At 42.1% G+C, this 27,524-nt stretch overlaps 1 protein-coding gene across 3 annotated transcripts in view; it reads right to left on the bottom strand.

Moving 5' to 3' along the window:
- The window catches only part of glra1 (glycine receptor, alpha 1), a 30,298-nt gene extending 9,392 nt beyond the window's left edge, over positions 1-20,906 (bottom strand). Inside the window, exons 1-6 of one of the 3 annotated variants that reach the window (XM_037263131.1) lie at positions 20,116-20,906; positions 14,099-14,223; positions 13,020-13,031; positions 7,887-7,925; positions 1,778-1,845; positions 576-799 (exon numbers count right to left, since the gene is read on the bottom strand). In XM_037263131.1, the coding sequence (XP_037119026.1) occupies positions 576-799; positions 1,778-1,845; positions 7,887-7,925; positions 13,020-13,031; positions 14,099-14,223; positions 20,116-20,186 (539 nt within the window). In that variant the 5' untranslated portion in view covers positions 20,187-20,906. The remainder of the gene's footprint in view (positions 1-575; positions 800-1,777; positions 1,846-7,886; positions 7,926-13,019; positions 13,032-14,098; positions 14,224-20,115) is intronic. The other 2 variants (XM_037263132.1, XM_037263133.1) reach the window with 2 other exon arrangements.
- Positions 20,907-27,524: the final 6,618 nt, after the last annotated feature.

Here is a 27,524-nt window from a genome sequence, read left to right as displayed (position 1 = left end):
TCCAGGCGACTATCTTTGAAGGACCCTCTGAAAATGTCCACTTCAAACCAAAATGGTACACTTCAAGTGTTTTTTCCGACATGGCTTTTTTTGTGGGTCTACTTATGATCGATAATTCTACCCAAATTTATATTGCTAAATCAAACTGGCATTGAGGGCAAAATTCCTTAATTTGTGTTAATAGCCAGAAATTAGAATAACCCGGCTACTTCAGATGAAAATGGCAGACTTCCTTTGTCTGTTCAGGCATGACGTTTTTGTGAGTCTACTTGTGTTGTCAGCCAAAGTTTGTGTTTCTATTTAAAACTGAATTTCTAAACGTATTTTCAGTATCAAAGATGATTGGAAATGACCAAGTTATACCACTGAATCCAAAATGGCAGCTTTTTCGGTACGGCTTTTTGAGATTTTTTTTTGTGGCTCAACTCATGATTAACCAGCCTACCGTATTTCACGTTGAAACGTTAAATTGATTTGGGGAGCTGAATTTCTGAAACACTTCCATCAAGTACAATTGCTTCGACTTTTGAGATTTACACGCAAAATAAAGCTAACAAATGTAACCCATAGATCACCGTATGCTGTAGAGCACATTTCCGTTCTTGGAGATGCGCAGCAGCTTGTTATCGGTGGTGACCTCGTGGAAGTTGGCCCCTTTCTCATTGGCAAAAAACAAATCGGGCTTCCAAATGGAATCCAACATGGACGGGTCCAAGTCCAGAGAGTCGTCCGGGTACTCGCTGTAGGCCAGACGGGGGTCGTTCCACTGCTGCCTCAAGAAGATGTTCACTCTGTAGTCCTGTCGACACGCAACACACATGAGCCGCTTCTCGCAAATGGTAAAACAAGCCATGCGGCTGTATAAATGCGCTAATAAGAATTCAAGCGGCGCTCTTAGCAGTGTTGCGTTCAAATCCGACAAGAGGAGAAAGCATGAGCACACACACACACAACACACACACACACAAACATACACACTTGCTGTCACGGGATCTCCTAAATGGATTTACCGGCGGGACAAAAGATGCTAAATCCGATTATTTACGTACTTTGTTGTTTTTCTTTCTAATCTGGCACGGATTAGCGACCAGTCACTGTTCACTTGCCTCGCTCTTTCATACGCTCGAGCACGCACAGCGCTACGCTAGAGATGCTCATTCACTAAGTTCTAAAAAGACTATTTACGCAGCACATACATTAATTTATATTTACAACTGACATCTATTTGAATAATTGATTAATTTGTGGGTTCATTGATGTGGGGGAAAAAAAGAATAAAAAACAGTCACCACAACAAAAGTGACTGTGAGCACAGCAAGCGACTCACTTTCCACCCTGTCATGTCGTTAAAACCTTTCAACCTTTCTATTTCATTTTTGACAAGTGAGGGTGTTTTTTGTTTTGTTTTGTACAAATGAGTGACCAGCCTAAAGTATGGAAAATGGCTTTGGGTGCCCCCGTGAATGGTTGAACAAACATGCCAAACAAGGGCTCTCCTGAAAAATAATGATTTTGGAGCTATGAGAATTTGTTCTAACGCTCCATAAAATTGCGTTGTATGAAAATGTTACTTAAACCGTATGCATGTTTGCTGTATATAAGGAAAAAGACATCTTGATAAAACAAGTGACACATTTATTTCTATAGTTTAATGAAAAAAGATTGTTCTATGGATTGATTCACCAAATGGGCTAGAGGTGCCTATTTTGTACATAAAAAAAACTGATTACTTGTTTTCAGTTTTTTTTTTGGTGCTCAAACAGAGCGACTTACTTACCATGGTGGTCTCGGCGATGGAGCCAAAGCTGTTGATGAAGATGTTGCAGGTGACGTTGACGGGAGGACCTGTGGAGGAGGATGAGGATATCAGGACATACATCAAACCACAGAAACATTTCATATTTTACATTCAAGGACATCAACAAATTTATTTCAATTTAATGAATATGTTGAAAAACCAATTTTGTCCCACGCCGATTCAAATCTGAATTATTAGATGGCTCAACTGAGACACAGAAAGACGAGCTGTTCCTCTTCTTAACAAACGGACTTTTCCAAGCACACAAGCGACAAAGGCTTCCAATCAAAACATTGAGGGAGCAACTCACGAGTGCAGCCATATTTTGGTCAGAATGACCGCTTCTCTGTTGTGGCTTCACCAGTTCGTTCATTTGACCATATAGTTTTCCTACGACCATAATATGAGGCCCGAGCCATGCTCAAAATGGCTGCTTCAAACCAAATGGCTTACTTCCACTCCAATTATAATCTTTGAAAACTTTTCATGCGCCCAGTTTTGATCGTCAATTTTGTGCAGTCATTTTAATATTTCATTTTTACCGGAAAAACTGTTATATCCCAAGTCGAAACATGAGCTTTATGTCCACTATACACACACACAAGCGTGGACACACACGCACGCACACAAAACGAGGTCAATGAAAGTGTTTTATCGCCCTTGCGGCACCACTGTCAGTCGCCATCTTGCTGAAATATTAACACAGATGAAAAATCCATGTCATGTGACCTGTGAGGACACCAGCGTCCATAAATTTGTTTCAAAGTCAAACTTCCTCCAACAGAAACATCTCTGTGCTCTGCATGTGTGTATGTGCGACAGGCAATGATTGTTGGTGCTGTTTTACATTTCAAGTCCAAATATTAACGAGTCCACTTACAATGTAATTATTGCGCACGTGTGTGTGTGTATTATGCGCCTGTACAAACATGGCAGCAAACCAGCAGCGGGGTCTTGCGCCGCCATGTTGACTTTAACCTCTAAACAACACCGCACTTGTTTGTTGGACTTTTATTATTTATGGGATTTATTTGCCTTCAGGTTACAGCGGACTTTTGGCAAACACCAACACAAGCACGTACACACAAACACCAACGCACGCACGCTCACACACTGGGTCGGGCGCTTTAATATCCTGCTGCAAGTCGGTGTCTAATTCCACAGGCGGGCCGAAGGAAGGAGTCTGGATTACTTTGATGGCCAATTACTCTCCCTGTCAGCGTGTGCGCATCCCTGCAGGCACTTTCCCTGTGAGTGCGTGTGTGCATGCTGGTGTTTGTGTGTGTGTGTGTGTGTGTGTGTGAGGGAGAGAGAGCAGGACAATGGTGGTCCATTTAAAGGGGAAGGATGGTAGAAGAGAGACAAAAGTGTGGCAAGCTGTGATTGGGCCGTGGATGGCGTGACTCAAGGTCGGCGAGCTGGCGATAAAAAAGTGCCTTTGTCGTTACGGTCGGGCACGTAAACACAAGAAAGAACAAAAAGTAGATGACCAGCACATATAGAAATGAAAGGACAAGATAGCGGGGTTATGAAACTCAGACAGAACCTATAAAGCTTTTTCAGAATCCAGAACGTACCACTATAACCCTGATAAAACCCAATAGAACAAACAATTGTTTGTTTCACCTCAAGACTCCACATAGGCCTGTTTAACCCAGGTACAATATGCAGAACCCAAAACCTAGAGATCCAAAAGCTCTTTACAATCCTCATACAACCTCCAGTTCTACATAAACCAGATTGAACCTTGGTAGATTCCACTGCAGACAGTGCTAGCTAAATAGAAGAATCCAGATAGTACAACTCATTAAATCCAGAGAAAAATAAACATAACCAAAATAGATCTGAAGAACTACGTGATACCAATCGAAAATGTTGATCACTAAAACACAAATAGAACCTGTATGACCTGGATAGAACACACAGAATTTTTACATTCCAGATGGAACGTGGAGTTTTATGAAAGCCAGATGGAACCCACAGAAAACACATGGAACCAACATAACCTAGTTGGACAGAACCTTAGGACAACTTGATTTACTAAGCAAACAAATTGAGTCATGGGAACAATTTAACTCATAAGTCAAGCTACCGCTGAATTTCATTTTAGCCACCGACGTACAACAAATTAAGAGCAAAGATGCAGCGCCTGCGGATGTTTCAGAGGACGTGAACAAACAAACAAAGGAAACAAACAAACAAAAACTTTAAGTTGAGCTTGTTAAAGCAAGAAACCAAGGTCTGAATTTGTGACTTAATGAGGATTTTGCTGCTTCATTAATTATCCATGGTACTGGTGTGCTGGAGAGTTTACTTTTATTAAGCTAATACCCGTATTTACTGCACAACCCAACAGCTCTCAGGCTGAGAGAAAATAAAAGAATCCAAAACTCCATCAGGCATCATCGAAACTCGAAAGCCTGCCTCATTTTCGATCCTGCTTCTAGAAACTTCTTCATCAAGTTGCTGAATCCTCACAAGAACGCAGTAAAGATGCTCTTTGTCGCCGCTAATCAACTAAAAAAGTCAAAAGATTATTTTTCTTCCTGGGAAACTTAATGAAGTCACATTTGTGACGCTGACATGTGAAGAACGCAATCGTCGTGTGGCGCATTTTATTGTTGCGGTTGATTCGACGTGACAGCAAACACTTCAAGCTGCTTTATTCCTTCACACTTTGTCACACTGCAACACTCATAGATGCTAATGTTGTGATACACTCAGTCAATCGAGAGTAGTAAAGACGCAGACTGAAAAAAAGGTTTGTAGAGTCAGTCAGTTTCGAGCGCTTTGTAATTTCATGCTACTTACATCATATAACAATGGTAAGCGGCACTAACCCTTGTGGAACTCCACAAAATATTCTGTAGAATCTTAGTCATGTGATGCCGTCATTCTCTAAGTTACTGTAGTGTGAGCATGGCACTGATCCTTGTGGTACTCCAAAGACCAGGAAGTTTATCCCGTCTTATCTTGAGTTTTTCTCAATCCAAAAGTATGATGATCAAAAAACAAGATTTTTGTGACACTAGTTGGTCAACCTAGTGCGTTATCAGAACCTGGTCTCAACCCCAGAGACTTTTCCAGTAGCTTAGCCACCCTCAATACCGGCAGACAGAAACGTTTCTAGAATTACTGATTATTTTGACAAGCGTGTCTGATGACTTTGACGAGAGCGTCGAGTTTCATGTGCCCAAAAACATAAACCACAAGTATTCACAGTCGGAATGCTTGTGAAATGAAACGACAATGTCAAGTGTCCCGGTGGGATCGGTCCTCAAGATGACAAAACCAAACGGTCAAATATTTGAGTTCAACGCAACACGTATTCTGACAATATTGCCCCTGCAATCAGGCCCAGTTTCAATTTCGAGCTTCGGCAAGCGTCGTTAGCCATGCAGTCAGTGCACACAAAACAAAAGTGGTTTTGGGCATACGTCTCTTTTTTTTTTAGTTGAAAAAAAGTTGTTTGGATAAGACTTGGCTCTCTTTCTTTGTTGACAGTTAACAGAAGCACATTTGTTTGAGTCCACATTCACACAATATGACGGCCGATTTGGATTTTTTGTTAAATCTCGTTGTTGACATTACAAACAAACAAATACAACTGTAACAAAATGCATCCGGCGAGTGATACGCATGCTCTTAAAACACGACATCATGTGACAGAGTATTTCGGGATGAAAATAAAATCGAAGCCAAGCCTTTTATTTTTTTTGAATGAAATCATTCAACTTCAGTTTCTTATGGCCTTCCATCTTCTGTCCGCTTTCGCTTTTGCCGTCTGTTTATCCAAACAATTGTGACATTTGCTGCCTTTGGATGAAGTAGTAGAGGTCAGATACATGAAAAATTGTTTTTTCCATTTTTCTTTTAATGAGAGTCAGGGATGATTACGAGCGGCGTGCTTCTTCCCGACTTCCTGTTTGAAGACCAAGCTTGAGGCTTTTTGTTTTTTCTCATTCTGCTGTCAATCAGATTCCGTCGCTTCACTTCCTTCACTGCCACTCCACGCCGCCGCCCGTTTAACTTCATTAGTATGAGACGTGTGTGTGTGTGTGTTTATGCAGTTGTGAGTCAACACATTAAGCCGCAGATAAACAAAGCACAGAATGAGGAAAGATGGCCACGGCGGCCTTCTTAGTTTAATGAAGTGTCCACTTTACAAGGGCGAGTAGTTTGAAAATCGGAAATCTACCGGGAGTGTTTGGGAGCAAAAAACTCACTTCCTGCCGCCGCACCACCACTTGGACCTTGTAGCGGTCCCAACGTACGTTTTTGATGTGTTAAAATGGCGCCGCTAAGGGAGGTGTGTGTCCCACAGCTGCTTGCGCTGCTTTTTAACATTTTCGTCATAGCGATTTGTTTTGGCAGCTTGCAATAGTTTCAAAGCGGGTCTGTGACACCCAAAGGAGAAAAGTGGAAGCGTTTTGCGGCATGTTGTCAGCCTGTGATGAACGCTTGTGTGAGTGTGTTTGAATGTGTCTGTTAAAATATTTGCATGAGTGTGTGTGTGTGTGTTTTTTAAAGGAAGTGTGTTGATTATTTGCCGTTATCTTGGTTTTGCGTGGACAGATATTTTACATCTGATGAATGTGCGTGTTTGAATTCATTTGTGTGTGTGTGTGTGTGTGTGTGTGTATATAACCTAATGAATTGCATTGACACTTTGCTCAAAGCAGTTTTGTGCAGACAGACATTTTATCTCCCGTGTGCATGTGTGTGTGTGTGTGTGTGCAATTTAATAAAGTGTGTTGATGCTGTGCTGTTAGCTTGATGCTTTGAATCATCTTGACAGGAAAGAAGATGCATCACGGCAGCTGAGTGCGCACACACGCACTTTGCACACGCATCCAGGTTGAGTCACAGTCACGGTTTATATTGAAATGTCATATGAAGGAAGGTAAGGCAATGTGTGTTTTTGCCGAGGGCGCGCTGTTGTAAACATGTCATCAGCCTGAGAGCAGAGCAAAGCAGGAACGCCATTGATAATCCTGCTTATGTGACTTCGACGACTGGCGCCATTCCGCAATACTTGCGCATCATTTGGCTTCCATTTCACATGTTTTATTTCACATATTTTCGAGCTGAGGTTTTGTTTGTTGACTGCGATCAGAAGCCCTTTTGTTGGTAAAAGGGCTAAATTCATTTCATGTTCTTCAGAGAAAAAAAACAGCACTGTGGAAATCCAAAAGAAACCCAAGAAAGCAGGTTTTTCATTCTGAATACATACAAGCCACTATTTCATCTATTTACATTTTTAAAAAGTTTGAGATATTCGGAGCCAAGCTATGGTTTTTGTTTGAAATGCTTACTGGGGACGAGTTATGAATATATATTTGGGGCTTTAAATATATATGTACAATACTGTACACACAGGAGTTTTTTTTTAAGCCCATAGCAAAGGTCATCATGAAACCTTTGGTTTTTTTGCAGAATTTTCATTTTTTGTTAGGGTCCAAACTATTTCCCAAAAAAACTTTTGTAATAGGGCAAATCAGGGTACAACATTGGGCCATTTTGAGTGGTGGCCCTAAGATTTTACAACACAATAACTTCAAATGATTTCATATTTACTATATTTATACTGTATGAATTGAGCATGTGAGTACTTCTATATCATTCATTATTTTGCATGTAATGTCTTTTTGGGCAGGATAAAATACTATATGTAAAATACACTACAATAAAATAGCCTATGAATACAAGCTAAAGTATTAAGATGCAATAAGTTACGTGGTGGCTTGACACCGCGGCATACTGGCCACGGTGCCACCATTAAATTCAGAGTCAAGCAAAAATGTCAGGAATATTTACTGGAAAGTAGTCACGTTGTGAAAGTGAATTTGATCTATTTATGAATAGCGTAAAATATCACAGAAAAGAAAAAAACGGCCGCGGTCCTTCTCGCATACATCGACATCAAAACTCAAGGAAGGAAACACACATGATTGCAATTGTTATGATAATTATTGAAGTGAAAATAATAATTGGAAGAAAAGGACATTGCATCACCGCCATGGTAGAGGAATAATAATAATAATTTTAAAAAAAGACCTTTTTGGGGGAGAAAAAAAGAGGAAAGTACCTTTCTTGTGAGTAGCTTCATTTTTGGAGCCTTTGGGGTCTAATAAAAAAAAGATGACAATTAAACACAACACAAATTGTTTGTTGATTATTATTTTTTTTTCTATTCGAGACTAACAAGAGCTGAGCAACTACCCGTTGTTTATCCTGCTTGAGGAAAACAACGCGACTATCGGGGGAGGGGGGTGGGGGGCGCCATGGCACGCTGCCAAGAAGGAAGAAGGGACAGGGAAAGTTGGGGCGAGGAGGGGGAGTTTACGTTGGCAGCAAGGGTGGAGGGTGTGGCAACATACTGTGAAGGCAGTAGCAGCAGGGCAGGGCAAGGGGGGGGGATGCACAAGTGTAAAGGAAAAAAAAAAACTGCCAGTGCAGCGGCCATGGAGAAGATGACGAAGAGGAAGAGGGAGGAAGGTGCCGGAGGTCAAACAAGCAAAATGCACGTATCTTTGTGAAATGCACTACTTACTTCATAGAGAGTGATGATGCAAGGGGGCGGGGCAGGCTCACAATGCATCAAGACTACATGTCAAAATGGCTTTATTATTTTTTGCCGTCGCAGACAGCAAGTGAAGTCACACCGCCGTCTCAATGTTGCCATGACAACCAAAAACATAGTATACGCTTGCCCATCCATGCACGAATCCACGGCCAACCAGCAAAATATGGCGTCACATACTTCGTGTTTGTTCATTCACGGCAACAAAGTCAATTTGGCTACAATAGACTTTTTTCACCAATTACCACCAAAGCTGAACCACAATAATGACCAATATTAAAATAAAATTGCATAGTAGGCCAAAGTGTTCATTCACATTGTGACCTAAACACTTATGGATGTTTTCAAATACTAAAGATAGTAAAAATAATCAATTACCGTAATTTTCGGACCATAAGTCGCGTTTTTTTTTCATAGTTTGGGTGGGGGGGCGACTTATACTCAGGAGCGATTTATATACATGGGTTTTTTTTTCACTTTTTTTGGGCATTTTATGGCCGGTGCGACTTATAGTCCGAAAATTACGGTACCTTAATATGCTCAAATCTACAAAATACTTCCTAAAAGTGATCTAAATACGCCTTAGTTTTTATTTTATTGATCTTTTTTTTTTTTTTTAATAGTTATCCAGTTTGATATTTAAATGATGTAACTTCTACACAGATCACAAGAGCAGAAGGTTAGCAACTTCCATCGTGAGCTGAAATGACATTCATCAGACAAAAACACTTTTCAGACTCAGTAGGGATGTCGAAAGCTCACAGTTTGGTCCAGGATAAACACAGCAACCGATGCAATATTCTCTTTTGTATTATTTCTGTGAGATACTGGATCCATTTTTTTGAAGGAGCAATCCTAAGGCATGAATAAAGATTCTAAGTCTAAGCACTTTCTTGAAGAAAAGGCCGAAAATAAACGCAATCACACAAGAATTGCTGTTTGCCACAAGTGAGGCTGTCACTCAACTTGTAAACTGGCTAACTCAACAGTCAGCCAATTCTGCTCCCTCATTGGCTCACACTCACAAGGATGATCATTTCTTGTTTTTCTATAGACGTTTTCATATGATTTATTTTGGAAAACCGCAAAGATAATCAATCTGTTGTTGGATGTGTTTGACACATTTGCTTGAAGCCGTGTTGTCACGGTTCAAAGTAAGGCAGGATAAAAGATGGACTTGGGGTGATTGTTCTCTGCATTTTGCACTCTGTCGACTTTTACCTCCGCGCACGGCCCGGCGCTCGTGTCACACTAAGCCCCGGCTTAAGTCGGGGCTTAAAATCGGGATTAAAAGTGAGCCAGAGGCAGATCTTGCCCCGGGCTGTCCCGGCATCACGCTAGCTGACATTCAACGTGTGCACACTTCTGCTATTGCTGCAGTTATCCCTACGCTAAGAAATGAGCGAGGGTGATTAGCATCTGGGTGTGGATAAGCACAGCTAGTGTTAGCATTAGCACTGAGTCTGATAAAGATTGCATTTGCTACAGGTATCTCAGGATTCCATATGGGCACTAATGTATTAACGTCGCACTAGCGGCCGTGCGGATATGCATACTCATACTGTACCCTCTTGGATGCAAAAAGAATACATTCATTAATGGTTTGGGTTTTACTTTTCTTTTTATTATTTTTGTTTGGGATTTTTTATTTGATTGAAAGTACATTGAATATAAAAAGATTAAACATTAAAAAAAGGGTTTCAACAAATGACCAGTTTTCTTTTTCATTCATTTCTACAATAGATTTTTCATTGTGTTTTCTGATGGATAAATGTAACTGGGGTCAGATTGACCTGCTTGAAAGCCTTTTTTAAAGCAAGCTAGGAACCTTTTGTTATCGAGAACGTTTACTACGTCAGGTGTATCACATAGATAAAAGTACCATTTTTAAAAGCATTTATAATCAAATGACATAATAAACAAAACTAAAAAAAAACTGATATTTAAAAGCAACGTAATGGGAATATAGGAATAAAACAATAGGAATAAAAAATTGATTTTGAAAATTGATGTATAGTAAAACAGTGATTAGTTTTAATGTGAGAATCAATTATTGTATGGATTATTCCAATCAATAAATCAAATACAGTTGTATTTGCATTACGTAAACTGAAAAAAATCCAACTAATTATTAACCAATTATTTTTGTTTATTTGGTATTGTTTAGTCACTAAAGACAACTAAAGAATAATTTATCTACATCACACAAGAATGGTCACTAAATTCCAATGTAAAAGTGTATGTTTGCAACGCTTTCATTTTAAATACAAATGATAAATCAGTCTGGTTATATGAAGAAATCAGAGAATTCTTTCTTTTGAGAGGCTGAAATTACAAGCTTTAGACAACCTTTAGATAGTTTAAAAATATCTCTAAACAATTAATCATAAAAATACAAGCTGGTTAATTGGATCATCGGTTTGTTGACCATTCATTTTGACACCACTAGTTCTTGTCATGTTTCGCCATTCTTCCATTATCTCCCACTTCTTCATCATGCTCTTTCCAATCTTATCTTATCTTCATATTTTTTTTTTTAGTCATCCTGAGTTCCTGTCTTTCCCATCCCCTGTCTTCCCATTTGCCTGTCTTCCTATTCCTTTCCTGTCTGCCTGTTCTTGCCGCCTTCCATCGTGTCCCAAACTGACATTTGGGAATTTCCACGTGACACCCAAAGCGTGAGCTAAGCTAAAAGCATCTAAACTTGTACTTGGTCAGCACGCCATTCGCACGCTACCTTACTCCCGCACCTTACAACACTTCCCCCAACCCCAAGCTCATTACTGCAACTCCATTCGTAGCATTAAGCAGCCATTAAGCAAGTGCTGATTGCAGCAAATCAACGTCAGTGCTGACAGATCATAAAGCACAGCCTACCTGGAGACATTCAAACACAACCGGTTTAGTTAGCATGTTAGCTGACTCTTTGATTTGATAACCCCTGGGTGCCACTGCTGCTTGCTGACACCTGGTGTTAGCCCATGAAGGTCATATAAAGCATTTTAACCATTGTATAGAGGATGTTTTAGCAGAAGTAGCTCATTTAGCATCATTTAACCTAACTGGGAAAAAAAATAAAAAATACAAATGAAAAGAAATACAAAACAAGAAACTAAATGTTAAAAAGGTTCAATGAATACTATTTGAAGAAACAGATTAAAACTAAGGAGTCAAACTCATTTCCAACACAGGGTTGTAGACTTTGGAACTTTCTAATAATATGTTAGTTACCAGAGGACCTGAAGAGCCACAAGTGTTGATATGAAAAAGATCTGCCGGATATAAGGGGCCTAGACCATGAAGGGTGTTATAAATCAATAAAAGTCTCACAACCTCAAAATCGATTCTGCAACATACAGTTTCTAAAACCGGCAAACCTTTCCAATTCAGGGAAACACTGAACTGGTTACAAACAACCTTCTCTCAAATTGTACTTGAAAGACGAAAAATAGTCAACTCTGCAGTGTCTACATGATTTCTTTTCAGAAGCCGGGGCTGACAACAGCCGTATTAAATCAGAACATAAAGTGTGCCGTCTTAAAAGAACAATATTTGTGTTTGTATTTCTGTAGCGTCACTGTGTGTGTGTGCGTGTGGTTTTCTGTGTGCGCGGGCACCCATTGGCGGTTGTCGACAATTGAGCCGAGCTGCACTAGTTTTCCTTATTTAACTGTTAAACACACACACACACGCGCACACACACACACACGCACGCACGCACGCACGCACGCACGCACGCACAAATCCAAAAAGTGTATGATGAACTAGCAAGTGTGAGCTGTCACGCTCGGCTGCCGACACGAGACAGAGCGTGGGCATTCAGGTCATCTCGTCACAATTATCTTTTAAATGATCCCTGAGACAAATATCGACTCCTCCTCCTTGAACGCGTCGCAAACATCAAACGCTTTCATTCGTTACACTCATAATTGAGGCTGAGGCGCTAACGTGTAAATGCTAAAAGTGCCCTAGTTTGGTGGCGTAATGTGACTCGTTCACTGTGGGAATCAAACGTATTTATCTAAAGCGACCACTAGTTAGCTAATCCTAAGGACGTTAGAATCTGTACCAAATTCAGTTGTTACCCCCCTTGTGGCTCAGAAAGTTAGTATTAAACTACTGGCTAAAACAGTGAATTGTTATTTCAGGAAAATAGCTTAACTGGGTCATGGATTGTGTGTTTCAGCCAAACAATCTTAGAAAACCCAACAAGTTCAGTAGTCAGCCAATTTTTGTCAGCTGATATTAACACGATTGTCATTACTGGCTGGAGTTATTTCAATAGTAATGAACAAATAATAAAATACATCCGTGACTGCCAAGCGAAAAAGTGGAGCTGCTTGTTGATTCTTCTTCGCAATTTGTACTTGTGTTGCTAAAGTGTCAAACCTGTGACATGTGTCTTAAAGGCGAGAGCGTCCGTTCAGGGAAGGGGGATCGCTTTGTTTGTCATCATCACCAGAGTAAAAAAAAAAAACAAGCAATCAGGATAGCATGTGGCTACAAGCAATGTAGCCAGCTAGCATCAGAGGCGGGAAAAGAAACATCCTGCGAGCCGGGTGCAAAAGAGGGAAGGAGAAAGGCAGGGGGAAAGTGGGGGCGGGTGTCTAAAGATCAGACATTTTGTCTTTCATTTACCTTTGTTCCACACTGAAAGTTGAGAACAAGCACATGAGATGATTAAACAGATTGTTAGCATTAGCATTAGTCAGTCAGGGGTGTCACCGTTCGCTAATCGAGATTTCCCGACCATTGAGTCGAGATTACTAATGGATTGCTGTGCTCCTTATGGACTCCCGCTAGCTCCTGTTAGCTCATGAACGGCTCATATCTGATGTGATGATTTAAGGTGGAACGACATGATCTGGAACCTTCCCGTCAAGTAGAACGACTTGATCTAGGAGCTGGATTAGGCGGAATAAAACCATTTTGGATTAGGGTAGAAAGACATTATCTTGGACCCTAATTTAATGTGGAATGAAATAATCTGGGAAAGTCCTTTAAAGTGGGATAAAATCATACAGGATTTTGACTTGTGATGCAAAAACCAATCTCTGAGAACTTGCTAAGTGAAGTTGAGTTGAGGTGGAATAACAGTGACTGTGAATCTGTCTGAATCTGGTGGAGCCACATACTCTGGAAAGACACAAAAAAACAACGTTATGTAGGCTCAACTTCAAGAGTGAGGACACAATAAGGGTGCTGTCCTAGCTAGCGGGAGTCCGGCAACCTGTAGCATGTGTCCTTTGTGGCTCTTCTTTGTAGTGCAGCCCCAAAGCTTCACATTTGTCAATTTAAAATGGCGATGACACCTCTGCAGACTTAAATGGTTCAGTCTCAACTTAAAGGCTGTGTTCGGAATCAACCATTCATTCCCAACTCACTTGATCAATTGTTTTCTATACAGTAGTAGATAAAAAGTCTACAAAACAAATCTGTAGTGATTAAAACAGGAATGATGAATTTTTCGTGCATTTTAAGAACTTAATCTTGCCAACTATTTAGTTGACCGGAAAAAAAAACTGGCACTGAAACCCTGACTAGCAATCAGGGAGCGATTCCGAACACATCCAAAGTCACAAATACAAACCTTTTGTGGCGACTATTTTTGCTCAACTGTTCAAAGTGTGGTTTTAGACTTCCGACGCTTCCACCAAACGCAGTGACAACTGACATCGGCGTCACCAAAAGGCTTCTTCTGGGCGGACCGCTCCTACCTTTAAAGTTGGGTCTGATCCTGGCGTCGTAACCCGAAACTTTGCCCATCAGCTTGTCTAGGAATTCGGATGGTGGCATCGGCGATGCGGCTTTCCGGGCGGCCGCTTCCTTGGATGCCGCCAGGCTGCCAGACACAAAAGACAATTCAAATTAATTAATAAATGAATGTGTGTGCGTGCTTGTGCACACTAGAGCTTGCAAATAACAATAATTAAAAGCTGTCTAATTGGCTCCGGGGACACAACAAGCATCAGCAATTAATTAACATAGGACTCGTTTACATTCAATGTCAAAGTTGTTGGAACAAGAATAAACGTTGACTTGATAACGCAGTTCAGTGTTCTGTGCCATCACCCCACCTTTTTTTTTGCAGTAGTATGGTCTGTATATTCTACTGGCAGCACCAAATTTCACATAGCGCACTTTCAGTGTAGTACCTTGCAATGCCACAACAGGTCAGTTGGCAGCACCGAGCTCAACTGCAGTCAATTAAAAGCATGAATACAAAAAAAAAGTCAAATTCAAAACAATTCTTTCTGATCAACACTTAATACAAGATTTTCATTAAAAAACGGGGACATTATTTTTAAAAATACTTGACATCCTCAAACATCCGGGCGCTAAACCGTGAGGATACAGGGTTGGACAGTAATTCGTTACAACTCTGTCTACGGGGAACTTTCTGGCTTGTCACTTGTGCTTGCCGCCAGCGTTCCAGAGATGGAGCAAAGCGCTGGATGATGTCACAGACGCCGGCCAAGGCGGGACACTAAATAAGTCCAGAGAGGTCGGGACTGACCCGTGAAGGCCTAACTGGGCGGCGCTGCTGATTACATCATCGCTCGCTTGAAATAAGACACTGCAACAACTCCTTCAGCTTGCTTGAACCAGCGCAACCGCACTCGTTGCTGCCCAGTAAGTCACAATGACAATAATGTGCTGGTCCCACTATATTTATAATAAACCTAATATGATCGAGAATTATTTCCTATTTAGTGGCTTTCAGAAATGCGCAGAGCAGAAACATGTCTGGTCCATTCAAATAGATAAAACCAAAGATTTGTGGATGAAGAGCAAGAATGTATTTATTTATGAAATTCATATGGAGCTAGGATAAACTCATTATGACTCAACTGTCCAAAAACAACAACCATTTGACAAGACTCCATCTTTCTAAACTGCTGCAGAAAAATATCTCAGATTTAGTGGGGAAACCAATAAACACCAAGTTCTATGTTTTTATTTCATTTGGGAGGTTGCAAACGCCATGAAACGGAAGGTGAACACAGCGCCGGAATGAAAGCAGACCTCGGTTGCTTCGAAGCCTCGTAAGCCGAAGCCCTTGCCGTCCGTCGCTTCCTGTTCTCTCGCTCTTATGATCAAAGTTCCGCTTGCTGTGATTATTCCGGATCAATGGCAACGAGAAGAAACTCGGTGTGTGTATGTGTGTAATGTGCAGGCGGCGAGCGGCAAGTGGGAGGCCTGCGCTAAGCCCGGCCTGAAATCATTAGCGCTAAGTGTTGCTCATTATGTTCCTCTGAAGACCTCAACTCCTAATTGGCCTGATCTTGCCAAACAACCCTCGTCCCTCGTCCCTCAGAGACACTTGCTCATCACGCCGGTCCCACATGACATTCAAACATGTACACACCAGAACCAGGGTAATTTTTTTACAGCGGTTTATCAGAAATGCAAATGGTTATTTGAGTAATTGATAAAACGGACATTTTTCTTTTCAATACAAGTCGTTTAAAAAAAAAGAAATCCATCCCTCTATTCAAACACACACTACACCAGAGTTCATCTTAACAGTATTCACTACACCCTCTTAACACATAGTACCACAACACCTCATCATCACTCTTAACACACTCCATACCACTGGATAATTGCCATGAACACTTCCCTGAATAATCACAATTAATACAAACCAAACCGCTAGAGAATCACTGTTGCCATCCTGCAAACCACAGAACAATCAGTCTTAACACATACCAAACTGAAGGAAGGTCAATTTGGATAATCATCACTGCACACCACTGGATAATCACTGTAAACACGCCACACCCTGAGATCTTAACACAGCCTTGAACACACCACTGGATAATCAATCTGAACTCACTACACCACTAAAACTAAAATCACTCAGAACTGAAGAATCACCCTAAATACACCCAACACACCTGGCTAACCATTGTTAGCAAATGATAATGCTTCAGGCTCAAAAACACTTCATATCAATATGGGTGGGTGTTATTTTACCCTGTACAGATGATGAATTTATTCATTCAATATTTGGTCATAAAATGATTCGCTCATCCATTGCAAGAGGGCGCAACAACGCGACGTTAGTTTCATCAATAGCGTCTCAATACGGGAAAAGAACAAAAAAACAAGTTTCTTTTAAACGAGTGCAATCCTGAAGAAGAAGCTCTTTACCGGCCCCAAGGGCCACTTCAGTTTACAGCAGTGCGGCACAATCAAGCACGGAGAATTACGAAACACACAATTTGAGAAACAAGAACATCTCATCAAATACAATGAACACACACACACACACACACACACACACACACACATCTACGTCAGGTATCCCGCGCTACTTTATTATTGACTGTTCAGATCCGCGCGAAAAGGTCAGGCACTGCACTTTTAGTTCCGATCAAGCTAGCGAGCGAGCTAATGATGAAAGCATCCATCGATCAGCAATCAATCAGCCGACACTGATCAACATGTTTGCGCCTCCGGCCGAGCTCAGTGGCAAAACCTCTTGGAGGCGCAAGAGAATTTACTCAGCTCCAGTCCACCCACGTAAGTTGACAGTGTGTCCAACTCATTTGAGTGCTGGACCAATTTTGAGTTACCGGATATGGGCCCGCATGTCATCTTAGGTGGCCCGTGAAAACAAATATAGTTGAACAATCAATTTCTTTTTATTTTATTTTATTATTTTTAGTCTTTCCACGACTATGATGTAACCTGCAGTAAAAAAAGGAGTGTGTCCCAAATGTAAATAGGCAAACTCCACAAATAAGTGCCAAGAAAAGTTTGAAAGTCTTGGTGAGTTCTTGGTGGGAAAGATTGGTGGGGGAGTGGGGAGGGGCATTAAAGAGGCATTCATCAGGTCCGCCATCCATGGAACGATCAATGTGTACTGATGGGGTGATGGTATCAATTAAACGGCATCCAAGCCCGAGGAGCTGAGGTGGCGATATCCCGACGGCGCTTCATTAACTAAACGCCGCACTCGGAATGCCAAGGTCCTCTGCGGCAGCCAGACGCCGGGCGGGGGCGACGTCAGGTATCGCGCCAGTGCGTCAATACTCGAAACAATGAAACTGTTAAGAGGCTGCCTGGGGAAGAACAAGAGGCGGAACACGGAGAAATTGTGTCCAAGTGCTAAAGAGATGTCCAGCAACTGAATCGGTTGACTCTACAATGTGACACTGGAAGTCATTTGAATTAGTCGAGAGATGTGGATGGAAAAATAGAGTAATAAAAAAAAAAAAAAAATACAGTTGATACAGTAGTGGTGACTTAAAAACACTTATGTCTCAAATCCTCTTTTCTCATTGAACTAATTGAAAATGCTCATTAAAAAAGTTGCAAGTTGTTTTGGGATGATAAAAAACAAATAGCACATTTTAATGATATTTTTCAAATCCCACTAAATTTCTAGGCAGGTCTTGTCTCTTTGTATCTGTCGATCATATTACAGCTGAGCATGTCCTGCCTAGAATGCTGGTGGGATTCATAATAATGTTTCAACTACTCTTTCAGCTCATCAGTACAGCACTAATGTTAGTAACGCTATGCGGATGATAAAGAATATATGACGGCGAGTACTGGTATGTATATCGTTTAGCAACTTGCGATGGAGACATTTATGTAAAGCATCGCAGCTAATTTCTGTTAGCATTAAGCTAGCAGGGTCATATTGTCGTAGTTGTTTAGAATGCACAAGGTGCGTCGTAAATAACTGGAGATAATTCTTCGATAATTGGCTGGCTGTTAACCGGCTAACCAAATTACTGTTGAATCGAAATGTAGTGAATATCTTCACGTTGGACTGTTTTGAATTGCTTGAAGCTGGAAAAAAAAAATCGTGATATGAACAATACAGTTATGGAATTTTACTGCGGCTGAATGTAGTGTGTGTGTGTGCGTGCTGTTGAGGATTCAAGCAGTATTAATCATTTTCATGCAGCGCAATAAAGCAGGAAGGAGCCGGCAGGCCCCTCACAACATTTGCATACAATAAAAATGTGCATTTATATTCCATCACGAGATTCAATAAGAGCACATAACAATCAAGCCGATGTGATTGGTCCCCGTCTAACGACTCGGCATGGTGATAAGACTCGAGACTCGTCGCGGTCAGCCAATCAGTCGCAATATAGCCCATCACATGTCGACTAGTGGGGCCACAAGAAGATTTTCTGTTTTGGATCGATGACACTTGATGATCAGTTTTTTGCATGTCGTAAAATTGACTTGTCAGCAGTCCCTTATTTGTGTCTATATGCCCAGATGGAGACCTAAAAAGGTTTGTCTCTATGTGGCCTATGTTTGGCGCTCAATGTCACCTTTCCAAACCAAATGCGGCCCTTCTACACAAAATTGTATTTCTTGACATACACAAAAAGGTTTGACATTTAAAGCTTTGGCAGCTACAAGCTCATTAGAATTTTTTTTGCTGTTTTGGCATTTTGTGGCCACTCAAGTCACTCACTAAACTTTCTCAAATGGTTTTGTGATTCTTTTATGTGGGTTTTTTTCAATATTTGTAATATTCAATTGAAAAACATTTCCCGCTTTTTGTGCAACAATAAAATTGAATCGATAGTTGAAATTATAATTTTATTCTGTTGACCTGCTTGCTCACAATTCAATCGTAGGGGAATTTTTAAAAAAAATAATTTTAAAATTTGGAGCACATTTTAGATGTAAAACGTTCGTAGGAAAGTGATTTTTTTTTTTCAAATCATAAAATCTAATTAATAAAATGGCAGAATTTCCCACCCCTAGCATTGGGGCTGATGAAATTTTTTGCCCTTCCCTCAGAAGCAAGCCGTCCTGTCCTTCTCGGTTCTACAATCCAAAGCGGCCGCGGCATCCAATGGCGCAGTGGATGACGGGCACGAGGACAATGACTCAACCAGTGGCGTGAGGAAATGTGTCTCTGAGGAGAATGTGAGCGAAAAAAGAAAATAGACAAAAAACGCGACCAGAACTATGATCTAAACCAGAACCCGGATGAGTAATAACACCAGAGCTTATGCAAGATGGATTTGGACTCAAAATAGAGCCACAAAAATGACCAGGATTGAAACTACTCAGGACAAAACGAGGTGAGGCGAGGAACATCCTGGACTGGTTGCAAGACAATGTCAAGGCAAATATAGGACCAAAAATCATCAATCAATGTCAGACCATACGTGAATTAAAATGACTGGTTGTCAGTTAATGTTAGGGCAAATTAATGCTCATCAGATTGTGCCACGGTATTTATTGAAAAACATCAGCCTGGTCGTCAGTCACACATTGACGACAAACAGACTGGTCACCATCTAATGTCAGCGCTGATTGGTCGCCATTCAATGAAGAACCCTGGACATACAAATGATGGACTGGTCGCAAGTCAACGTCAGTGCACTTGAGTGAACACTTGAATGGTCGCCATCTGACAAAGTCACACATAAAAGAGCCAAATATCAGAGTGGCAATCACACCCACAAATCAGTTGCATTGTGTTTAATGAAGCAAGATTGGAAGCCAGAACCTTGACAGTGCAAAGCAGACCGGCCAACCACTTTTTCTACTGTGCTGCTACAACAATGTGCAAAATCATTCCAGTCATGCCCAAGTGTGACTTCCCATCGGTCAAGACATCCACCTTAACATGACTGTCCCTAGCTCTGGGCCGCACTCCTGCACCCAATGGCTGCCGCCCCATCCCATCCAAAAAAGGGACAAAGATTTGCACTGATTTTGTGAGCGCGCCGGTTGTCCTTACCTGAAGAAGACGAGTGTCTCCCACAAGTAGATGCTGAGCGCGTTGAGCCGACACATTTTGGAGAGTCTCATTTTGTTTTGGGGGGGAGAGGGGCAGGGGTGGGGGCAAAGGAGGGGGGGGGGGCGGTCACACTCTGCCAGCCAAAATCTCACCTTCAGGAGGAAGAGTGAGGTGGAGTGGCTCAGGTGTGGGATTGAGGACCTCCAAGGTGACTTGGGAATCGGGGAGAACGGGGGCGGGGGGTGGGGCAAGAGGGTCCGTCAGACCACGGCGGCCATGCGATCACACCTGTGTCCTCTCCGGGAAAAAGGGGGTGCGGGGCGGGGTGGGCGAGGCAGTAAGGGGGCGTCCGTGTTGGGGCTCCAGAGTGGGATGGGAGGTAGAGGAGGATGAGGAAGAGGAATTCCACCTGCTTACAGATCCGGACAGCTGGCGGGAAAACGAGCCATATTCCTTCGCGGGGGTGCCGGGGAGGGGAGTCTCGCAAAGTGTTAATCCAAGTGTCAGAGTGGCCACCCCACGGTGAGGACGAGGATGCCGCCGGTCCTCGGTGCCGTGCACGTCAGCGGCCCGCGCGGTCGTCAGCCATGGTGTGTTGACGCACCGGCGGACGCTCCCATGCGCGCCGCGTCTGCCGCTCCGTGCGCGTCCGCCGTTGCTCGAGCCGCCGCCGCCGCTGCCGTCCACACCGCTGCCAACGAGAGCAAGTTGAGTGGAAGGACGAAAGCGCCGCGCCGTTCACGTCACACGTCACGTCAGGAGGGACGCCGCGGCCGCGTGTGATGCTCGTGCTGCAGTCATTTAGCAAACTAAGCGCCAGTCCCGCCCCGCTTAAGACACGCCTACCAGCACCACTGTTGGCCCGCTGGCGGAAGATTGTCACTGCTGATTGGCCGATACAAACGTCATTCAAACTGCACAGCGATTTGGGAGGCAACGCCACGCTCATATTCATGAGACGTCATAATAAGTTGACGTCATTAACACCTAATACAGTTTGAAATCAACTCAATGATTTTTTTTTTTTCCACGTTCTTTCAATGTAAATCATTGAGTAAAAATTATGTATTCAACTCACTGGGATTTGGTCGCATGCGCCACTGAGCACTGAGTTTTAAGGTGAGCCTCAGTTTTATGAAACTTCTCCCAAAAAATAATAATAATAATAATTTGCATGGTTTCATTACCTAGAATGAATTGTATATTTTATCACTACGTATTGAAAATTCTGTTACAATTCTGTCCCCTGGCCTACTGGCCAAAGTCACCTAAGATAGGCTCCAGCATGCCCGCGACCCTTCTGAGGATAAGCGGTTCAGAAAATGGATGGACTGATGAATAGTTAGAAGTACAGTAAATTAGTTAAATGATTTATACAGTTATCTATTAATATGAAAATTAATTTGAACATTGATTAGTTATTGACATATCTCGTTAAATATTACACATGTAAAGCATTACAGTGCCCTAATTGCTTGATTCCAACTGGAATTAGTACTCAGAACACAAAGTAAAATCAATTCATCAATTCATAAAACCATAAAATCAATTCATTCTTATTGGGGCTCGCTCCTAAATTATCCGAAATCAGCGTTTTTAAAAGGATATTTGATGCAGCTGAAAAATGGCGCTCATGAAATCAATGTGAATTGATGCAGCTGAGGTGAAGGTTGAAAGAACAATTACGTTTGGACGGCCACACCACATTTTTTTTATTTTTTATCTTTCTATCCTGTTGAGAAGGATGAAAGGCCAGAGGGCATCAAGGTGAGAGTGGTGATCCGTTCGCAAGTAGGTCAGGAAGGCAACCAGGGGGCGAGGCCACACGCGGACCAGCAGGTTGAAAAGACAACAAAGACAACAACAAACATGCTCCAAAATTCTTCCTTCAAAGTAGAACTGCGACTAAAAACAATCTGTTATTCTATTGTTGAATTTAATCATCCGCAAACATGTTGATCATCAAGTAGTTTTCCGAAATAAAAATAATCTGGAGGACTGCGAAAATTGCCAACCTGCCTCCTCCAAAAAGCAAAGATGTAATGGCTGTGACACGGAGATGTGCTTCCTTTCTTCATTTAGCCCCGCTAATGAATCTTCGGGATTTTTACGCTACGCCATTTTCACCGTCCTCATTTCCACAGCATTCATGAAAGAGGAGGTTTTTGGCGTCAAAGCGACAGCGCTAGAGGGCTCAACTCACCTACACTAAGTAGAACAAAGAGAAAAGGAGGCTTTGCAGTCAATTGGGCAAAAGGTGCTTTGTCGCTTTTCATTTTCTTCAAGCTGCAAAGACGAAATCTGACCTTTACTACAGCGTGTGTGTGTATGAGCGTGTGCGCATCCACCACAGCAATACACTTTTTGAGTTTTTGATGTCATGACGCAGCAGACTCTTCATTAGGGAATGAAAGCCCACAACGAGCACTGAAATAACAATCAGAAAATCAGAACAGAATCGGTAAGTTAGGAATAGAGGGGGACCAGAATTCATCGGTTAATTAGCAACTAATTGATTATCAAATTTTGACTCAGGATTTTGTTACACTTAAAGATCATATTTGGAATTTCCAGCCTCTCGACAGGATTTCAATCAATCAATCAATCAATCAATCAATCAATCAATCAATCAATCATTATGAACAAAACCAGAGATGAATTACCACCAGTTTCTGCATTTTCTGCTATTTGAAACTGTTGGTGAATAAAGGAATGAAAATTAAAAGATATTTGATAAAAGTCATCACATGACCAAACTCAGAACGCAGGTACCTGTCATTACCTAAGTCCTGAGTGACTGTGATGTCATTTTCAGGTAGACCAACAGGAAGTATCTTGTGTGACCTTCCTGTTCGTGTGAATGTCAGCTCAACATGTAGACAACTTGACTAAATCGTTAAATGAGATATTGAAAAGGACGAGGGCCTCGTGATCAAGATCCAACATTTCAAAATCAACCAATGACCAGTGTTGGAGGGGGTGGCAATCAAAGCTACCCAATTAGAAGAGAAATAAATGCCTGGCCGGATTGGGTCCATGAGAGCCCGACTCATAACGCCGACACGGGTAAGGCGTCAAGGTCAAACACTGGCAGGTTCCAAGGTCATCAATTGTATGCTTGAGAGAGAGCTTTTAATCCCAGATAACAACTCGCTTGAATGGAGCTAAAGGAAAACTATTAGCACACACACGCACAAGAACGCACACGCACGCGCACACACACACGTAGGTAATTAGTTGGAACGTAGCGGTGCAGGACGGAGACGACCTCTAGCCGTACAATAATGGCGCTCATGAATAAAACACTGGCCGTTATAATGCATCCTCTGTCGGAGCTAGAGAGAGAAAATAAAAAATATGTATTTGCGGTGTATACCTACAGGTTTAAAAAACGACTGCATAAAAATGAAGTGGAAAAGGGTCGATGATCGTCTGACCATCTTTCTTGCTTACAAAATCCATCAACATGTAAGGGAACATAAATTCCATTTTAATAGCTTAGATACACATTGCAGGGGCGGGCCATTTACTGGCTTTATTGATTAAATTCGGAGAACTATTTCTCTTATTTACAAAAAGAAAAAAACAGCTATTTGTCCTTTTTGTTCTTTTTTCTAAAATGTCTTGGCATGCCACGGGTAAAATCCATAACCTAATCTAATACAAAATGAGTACAAAGGAAGTGCTAAATGTTGAATGCAAGACAATCTTTGTATGTCGTAGAGTTGCTAAACTTAGCCTGAGTTGTTAGTTGTTACAAGAGGGCGTTTGCTGCATATGCACATTCTAATAAATTCATTCCTATAACATCATAAAATGAACATTGCAAGCGGCTACGAGAGTTAGCGTGCCTACAAAAATTGGACAAATGTGCTACCGAGACCGATAACACGCAAACTAGCCAACTAGCATAGCTAACAGTTTGCTTTGAGGCTAACATTACTCCACAAAGCGGAGCAGAGAAATTGGTCAAGTTACTAATTTTCCGATAAAGAAGTACTGTTACTGTTGTACTGTCATTTGTTTTTTTTCCCAGCCAGCCAAAAGAGAAAGAAAGGTAAACAAGCAGCACATTCACTGACCTGACTTCATTTGGAAGTAAGGCCAAACTATTATCACAAAATCCACAAAATTGCAGCCTGGCTGCTCAGGAATTCATGTAAGACTAGAGGAAGAGAAATGGATTTGGATTTTTTTGTTTGTTTTTTTTGTCTTGTTTGGAAACAACGTGGTTGCTGCAGTGAAGGTCGGCCCCAGGAAAGGAAAAGAAAATAAGCGCAAAATGACAGAAGAATGTGAAAGGAACTTTGACCTTGTCAGAGCGGCTGCACTAGCCGCCCGGGGCTCGCATGCTAACCTGCTCGCAAGCGCAAACGACACACACAAAGCCAAAAAGGAACAAAAGCAAACAAAACTAAAATGGGAAGCTGGAAAGATGCTAGCACATGGATGTCATGGCCTGTGTTGGGAATTACATGTGACAGTAGTGGCATATAATAAGGTGGCCATTTTGTAGTGCTCTTGCAATTTATAGAACATTTCAATTTGAATTTTTTTCATTTGCATGCAAATAATTTCTCAATGAAAAACTGCCTTTCTGGTGCCTGCCATGTTTTCAATCACAACTGTCCAGGCATGGGCTAGCATCACCATGAGCTGGTATGATAGCCCTGTTGTTGTAAACGATTATTGACTGCTACGCAGCAGAAATTCCATAGATTTGGACAAGGCCTCGAAACGATCACTTTTCAAAATAGTTGCCGATCAATGTGGTAACGATTGAGTCATCAGGACATTGTTGCGCATAGAGCTCAATTATCCAATCGATTAATCGAATCATCAGATCAAATTTTATTTTGCATGAAAGTGTATTATGTTTCCCAATTTACCAATGTTTATTTGGTATAGTGATGAGAATAACTAAATAACGAACAACACACAAGAGAGACGTTGTACTCACCTAACTTGACTACATAATGAATGTATAAGTAGCTGACATTAGAGGATTTGGACAATTCTAAGGTAAAAATAACTTAACGATTAGTCGATTTTTAAAATAATTCTCAATCAATGGATTAATTTTGACAGCTTTAGTTGCACATTTCTGAAGTGATTTTTGCAATATTACTAAACTGCTAACATGGAAGGAATCAATAAAGCTGTCGTGATAGTTGTGAGGAAACGCATCATGGTGTCAGCAATCATCCGTACTGGCGCCCAACACGAGTGCCCGTCCTCCACGTGCGGCTTATGAAAGCAGAAGCGATTGGTGGTCCCGCGCCCGTCTGCATTGTCCCGCCAAGGCCGAAAGCCCAGCTGTGCTCCCGCGGGCAGCGCCAACAGATGCAGCGGCGCCGGCCGGAGATGCACTCTCTTTTTTCATCCACATGCACTCCCACCAAAGAGGAATAAAACAACAACACAAAAGCTCCTTTTGCGTATTTGACGTCACACTTGATGGGAGACGTATTCATTGCTGTTCTTTTTGCATGAATATTTGCAGCGAGACGTTCCGGTTTTAGCCCGACGAGCAACTTTTAACGCTGCTTTGGTCTCATCCATAAAAGACGGCGGCACGCATGAGTGAACGTGCTGCCGCTAATGTAGCGCAGCGGGCTAATTGCAAATATTTACTTGACGTAGCATAAACATACATATTCATGTTATTCTTCGTTGTGTTGAACTAGCGCCTTGTGCAGCCTGTGCGTGCTCCTCAAACTACACTTTAAACTCCCCAAAAAAAACCACTTCAGCATCTGCTTTTAAAACATCACACACACACACTAGATTAACTACCTAACAGTTAAAATCAACAATGTTAGAGCTTTCAATCAATCGATCAACGCCTGCACAAGGGCTAAGCACTACTATGGCACCAAAAGATGCATGGGAGCGCTTTATCGCTGATAATATAATGCACAAACATGAAAAGACGGAGAGGAAAGCTGGAGAACTACAGGGAGAAAAATGGAAAAACATCACCCAAAAAGAATTAATGACCTTGTGGATCTCAGGGTTACAACCCTAACCCTAGTTTGAAACCCTAGCCCTAGTTTGAAACCCTAGTTTGACACCCTCACCTTAGTTTTAAACCACACTTTGAAACCCTAACCCAAGTATGAAAGCCTACTTTGAAACCCTAAACCTAGTTTCAAACCCTACTTTGAAACCGTAACCCTAGTACGTATGTAACCCTAGTTTGAAACCCTAACCCTAGTTGTAAACCCTACTTTGAAACACTAACCCTAGTTGTAAACCCTACTTTGAAACCCTAACTCTTGTTTGAAACCATAGTAACCCTAACCCTAGTGTCCCATAAAGTCTCCAATGGCACTTCATCATTTAGCATTGGGTAAAATGTTGTGCCATTGTGTCCCCTATTGAGTCTCATCATGTCATGGACAGAAGCAACAGGAAGTGAAAGCTCATTGGGGCCTTTTGGGGATATCGGACTGCAGCCGGCAAATGATCCTGAAAGTTTGAGTTTTAAGACGTCGTCTCACTTCTATATCAGCAACGTCCATTTCGATGCGTCCTCACCTTGCCTGGCGTGCGAAGACCGAGATGTGCGCATGTTGGCTGTGGAGCGAAACAACACACGAGTAGGATGCGAAAGACGGCGGGGCTCACGGAGGAGAGGCGTTACGTAATTGCGGCTGTCGACTCGCGTAAAGCGGACTCGGCCCGCCACTGGCGGCCATATGCTGCTGCGAGGAGGAGGAGCGTCACTTCCACTCGTGTGCGCTGAAGGTAAGGAAAGCTGCGTGCGCCGGCCGGCCCTGACGCTGATGGCGGATGACGGACGAGCCGGATGAGTTGGACTCATTAGACGTGCACGCGCCGCCCAGGGGCCCGGCCCTCGCCGAATACAGGAAAAGCTCTCCCGTCTTGCCGTCGTCACGACAACGCCGCCGTCATGTCAGACACGAGGACGAGGAAGACGAGGCTTTAAACGATGTTACGCTTCGTCCTCTCACATGAGTCACGTCGTACGAGAGCCGCGCCGGTTGACATGCCAGCGCACACTGTGCGGGGCAAAGGTCAACTTGCCCCACGGGCCAAAGATGACAGACGTTGTCTTCTGCCGGCGACCGTGAAACCCGAAAACGAGGACATGTCAAAAATAGAACAATTGGACTGCTTCTGAATCATAATTGGACCTGCAATTAACAAATATATACTATATATATACACACGTAATATAATAATATACGTACATATATGATGATGATGGTGGTTTCTCTACATTGCTGAGTTTCACCTAATGGACCTAGAATGAATCCCCTACGATAAATGGGGCTTCAGTGCATATTTAGTCACGTTGACTCATATTCATGACATGGCTTAAAAAGTGAAGAGGGGCTGCTGCAATGGGAGTTCTGCACCTGTCTGCTCGCATCATCACCATT

This window comes from Syngnathus acus, chromosome 10 (genome assembly GCF_901709675.1).
Source record: "Syngnathus acus chromosome 10, fSynAcu1.2, whole genome shotgun sequence".
Taxonomy (NCBI): Eukaryota; Metazoa; Chordata; class Actinopteri; order Syngnathiformes; family Syngnathidae; genus Syngnathus; species Syngnathus acus.
Note: the sequence above shows the minus strand (reverse complement) of the source record. Positions and strands in the feature narration are given on the sequence as shown.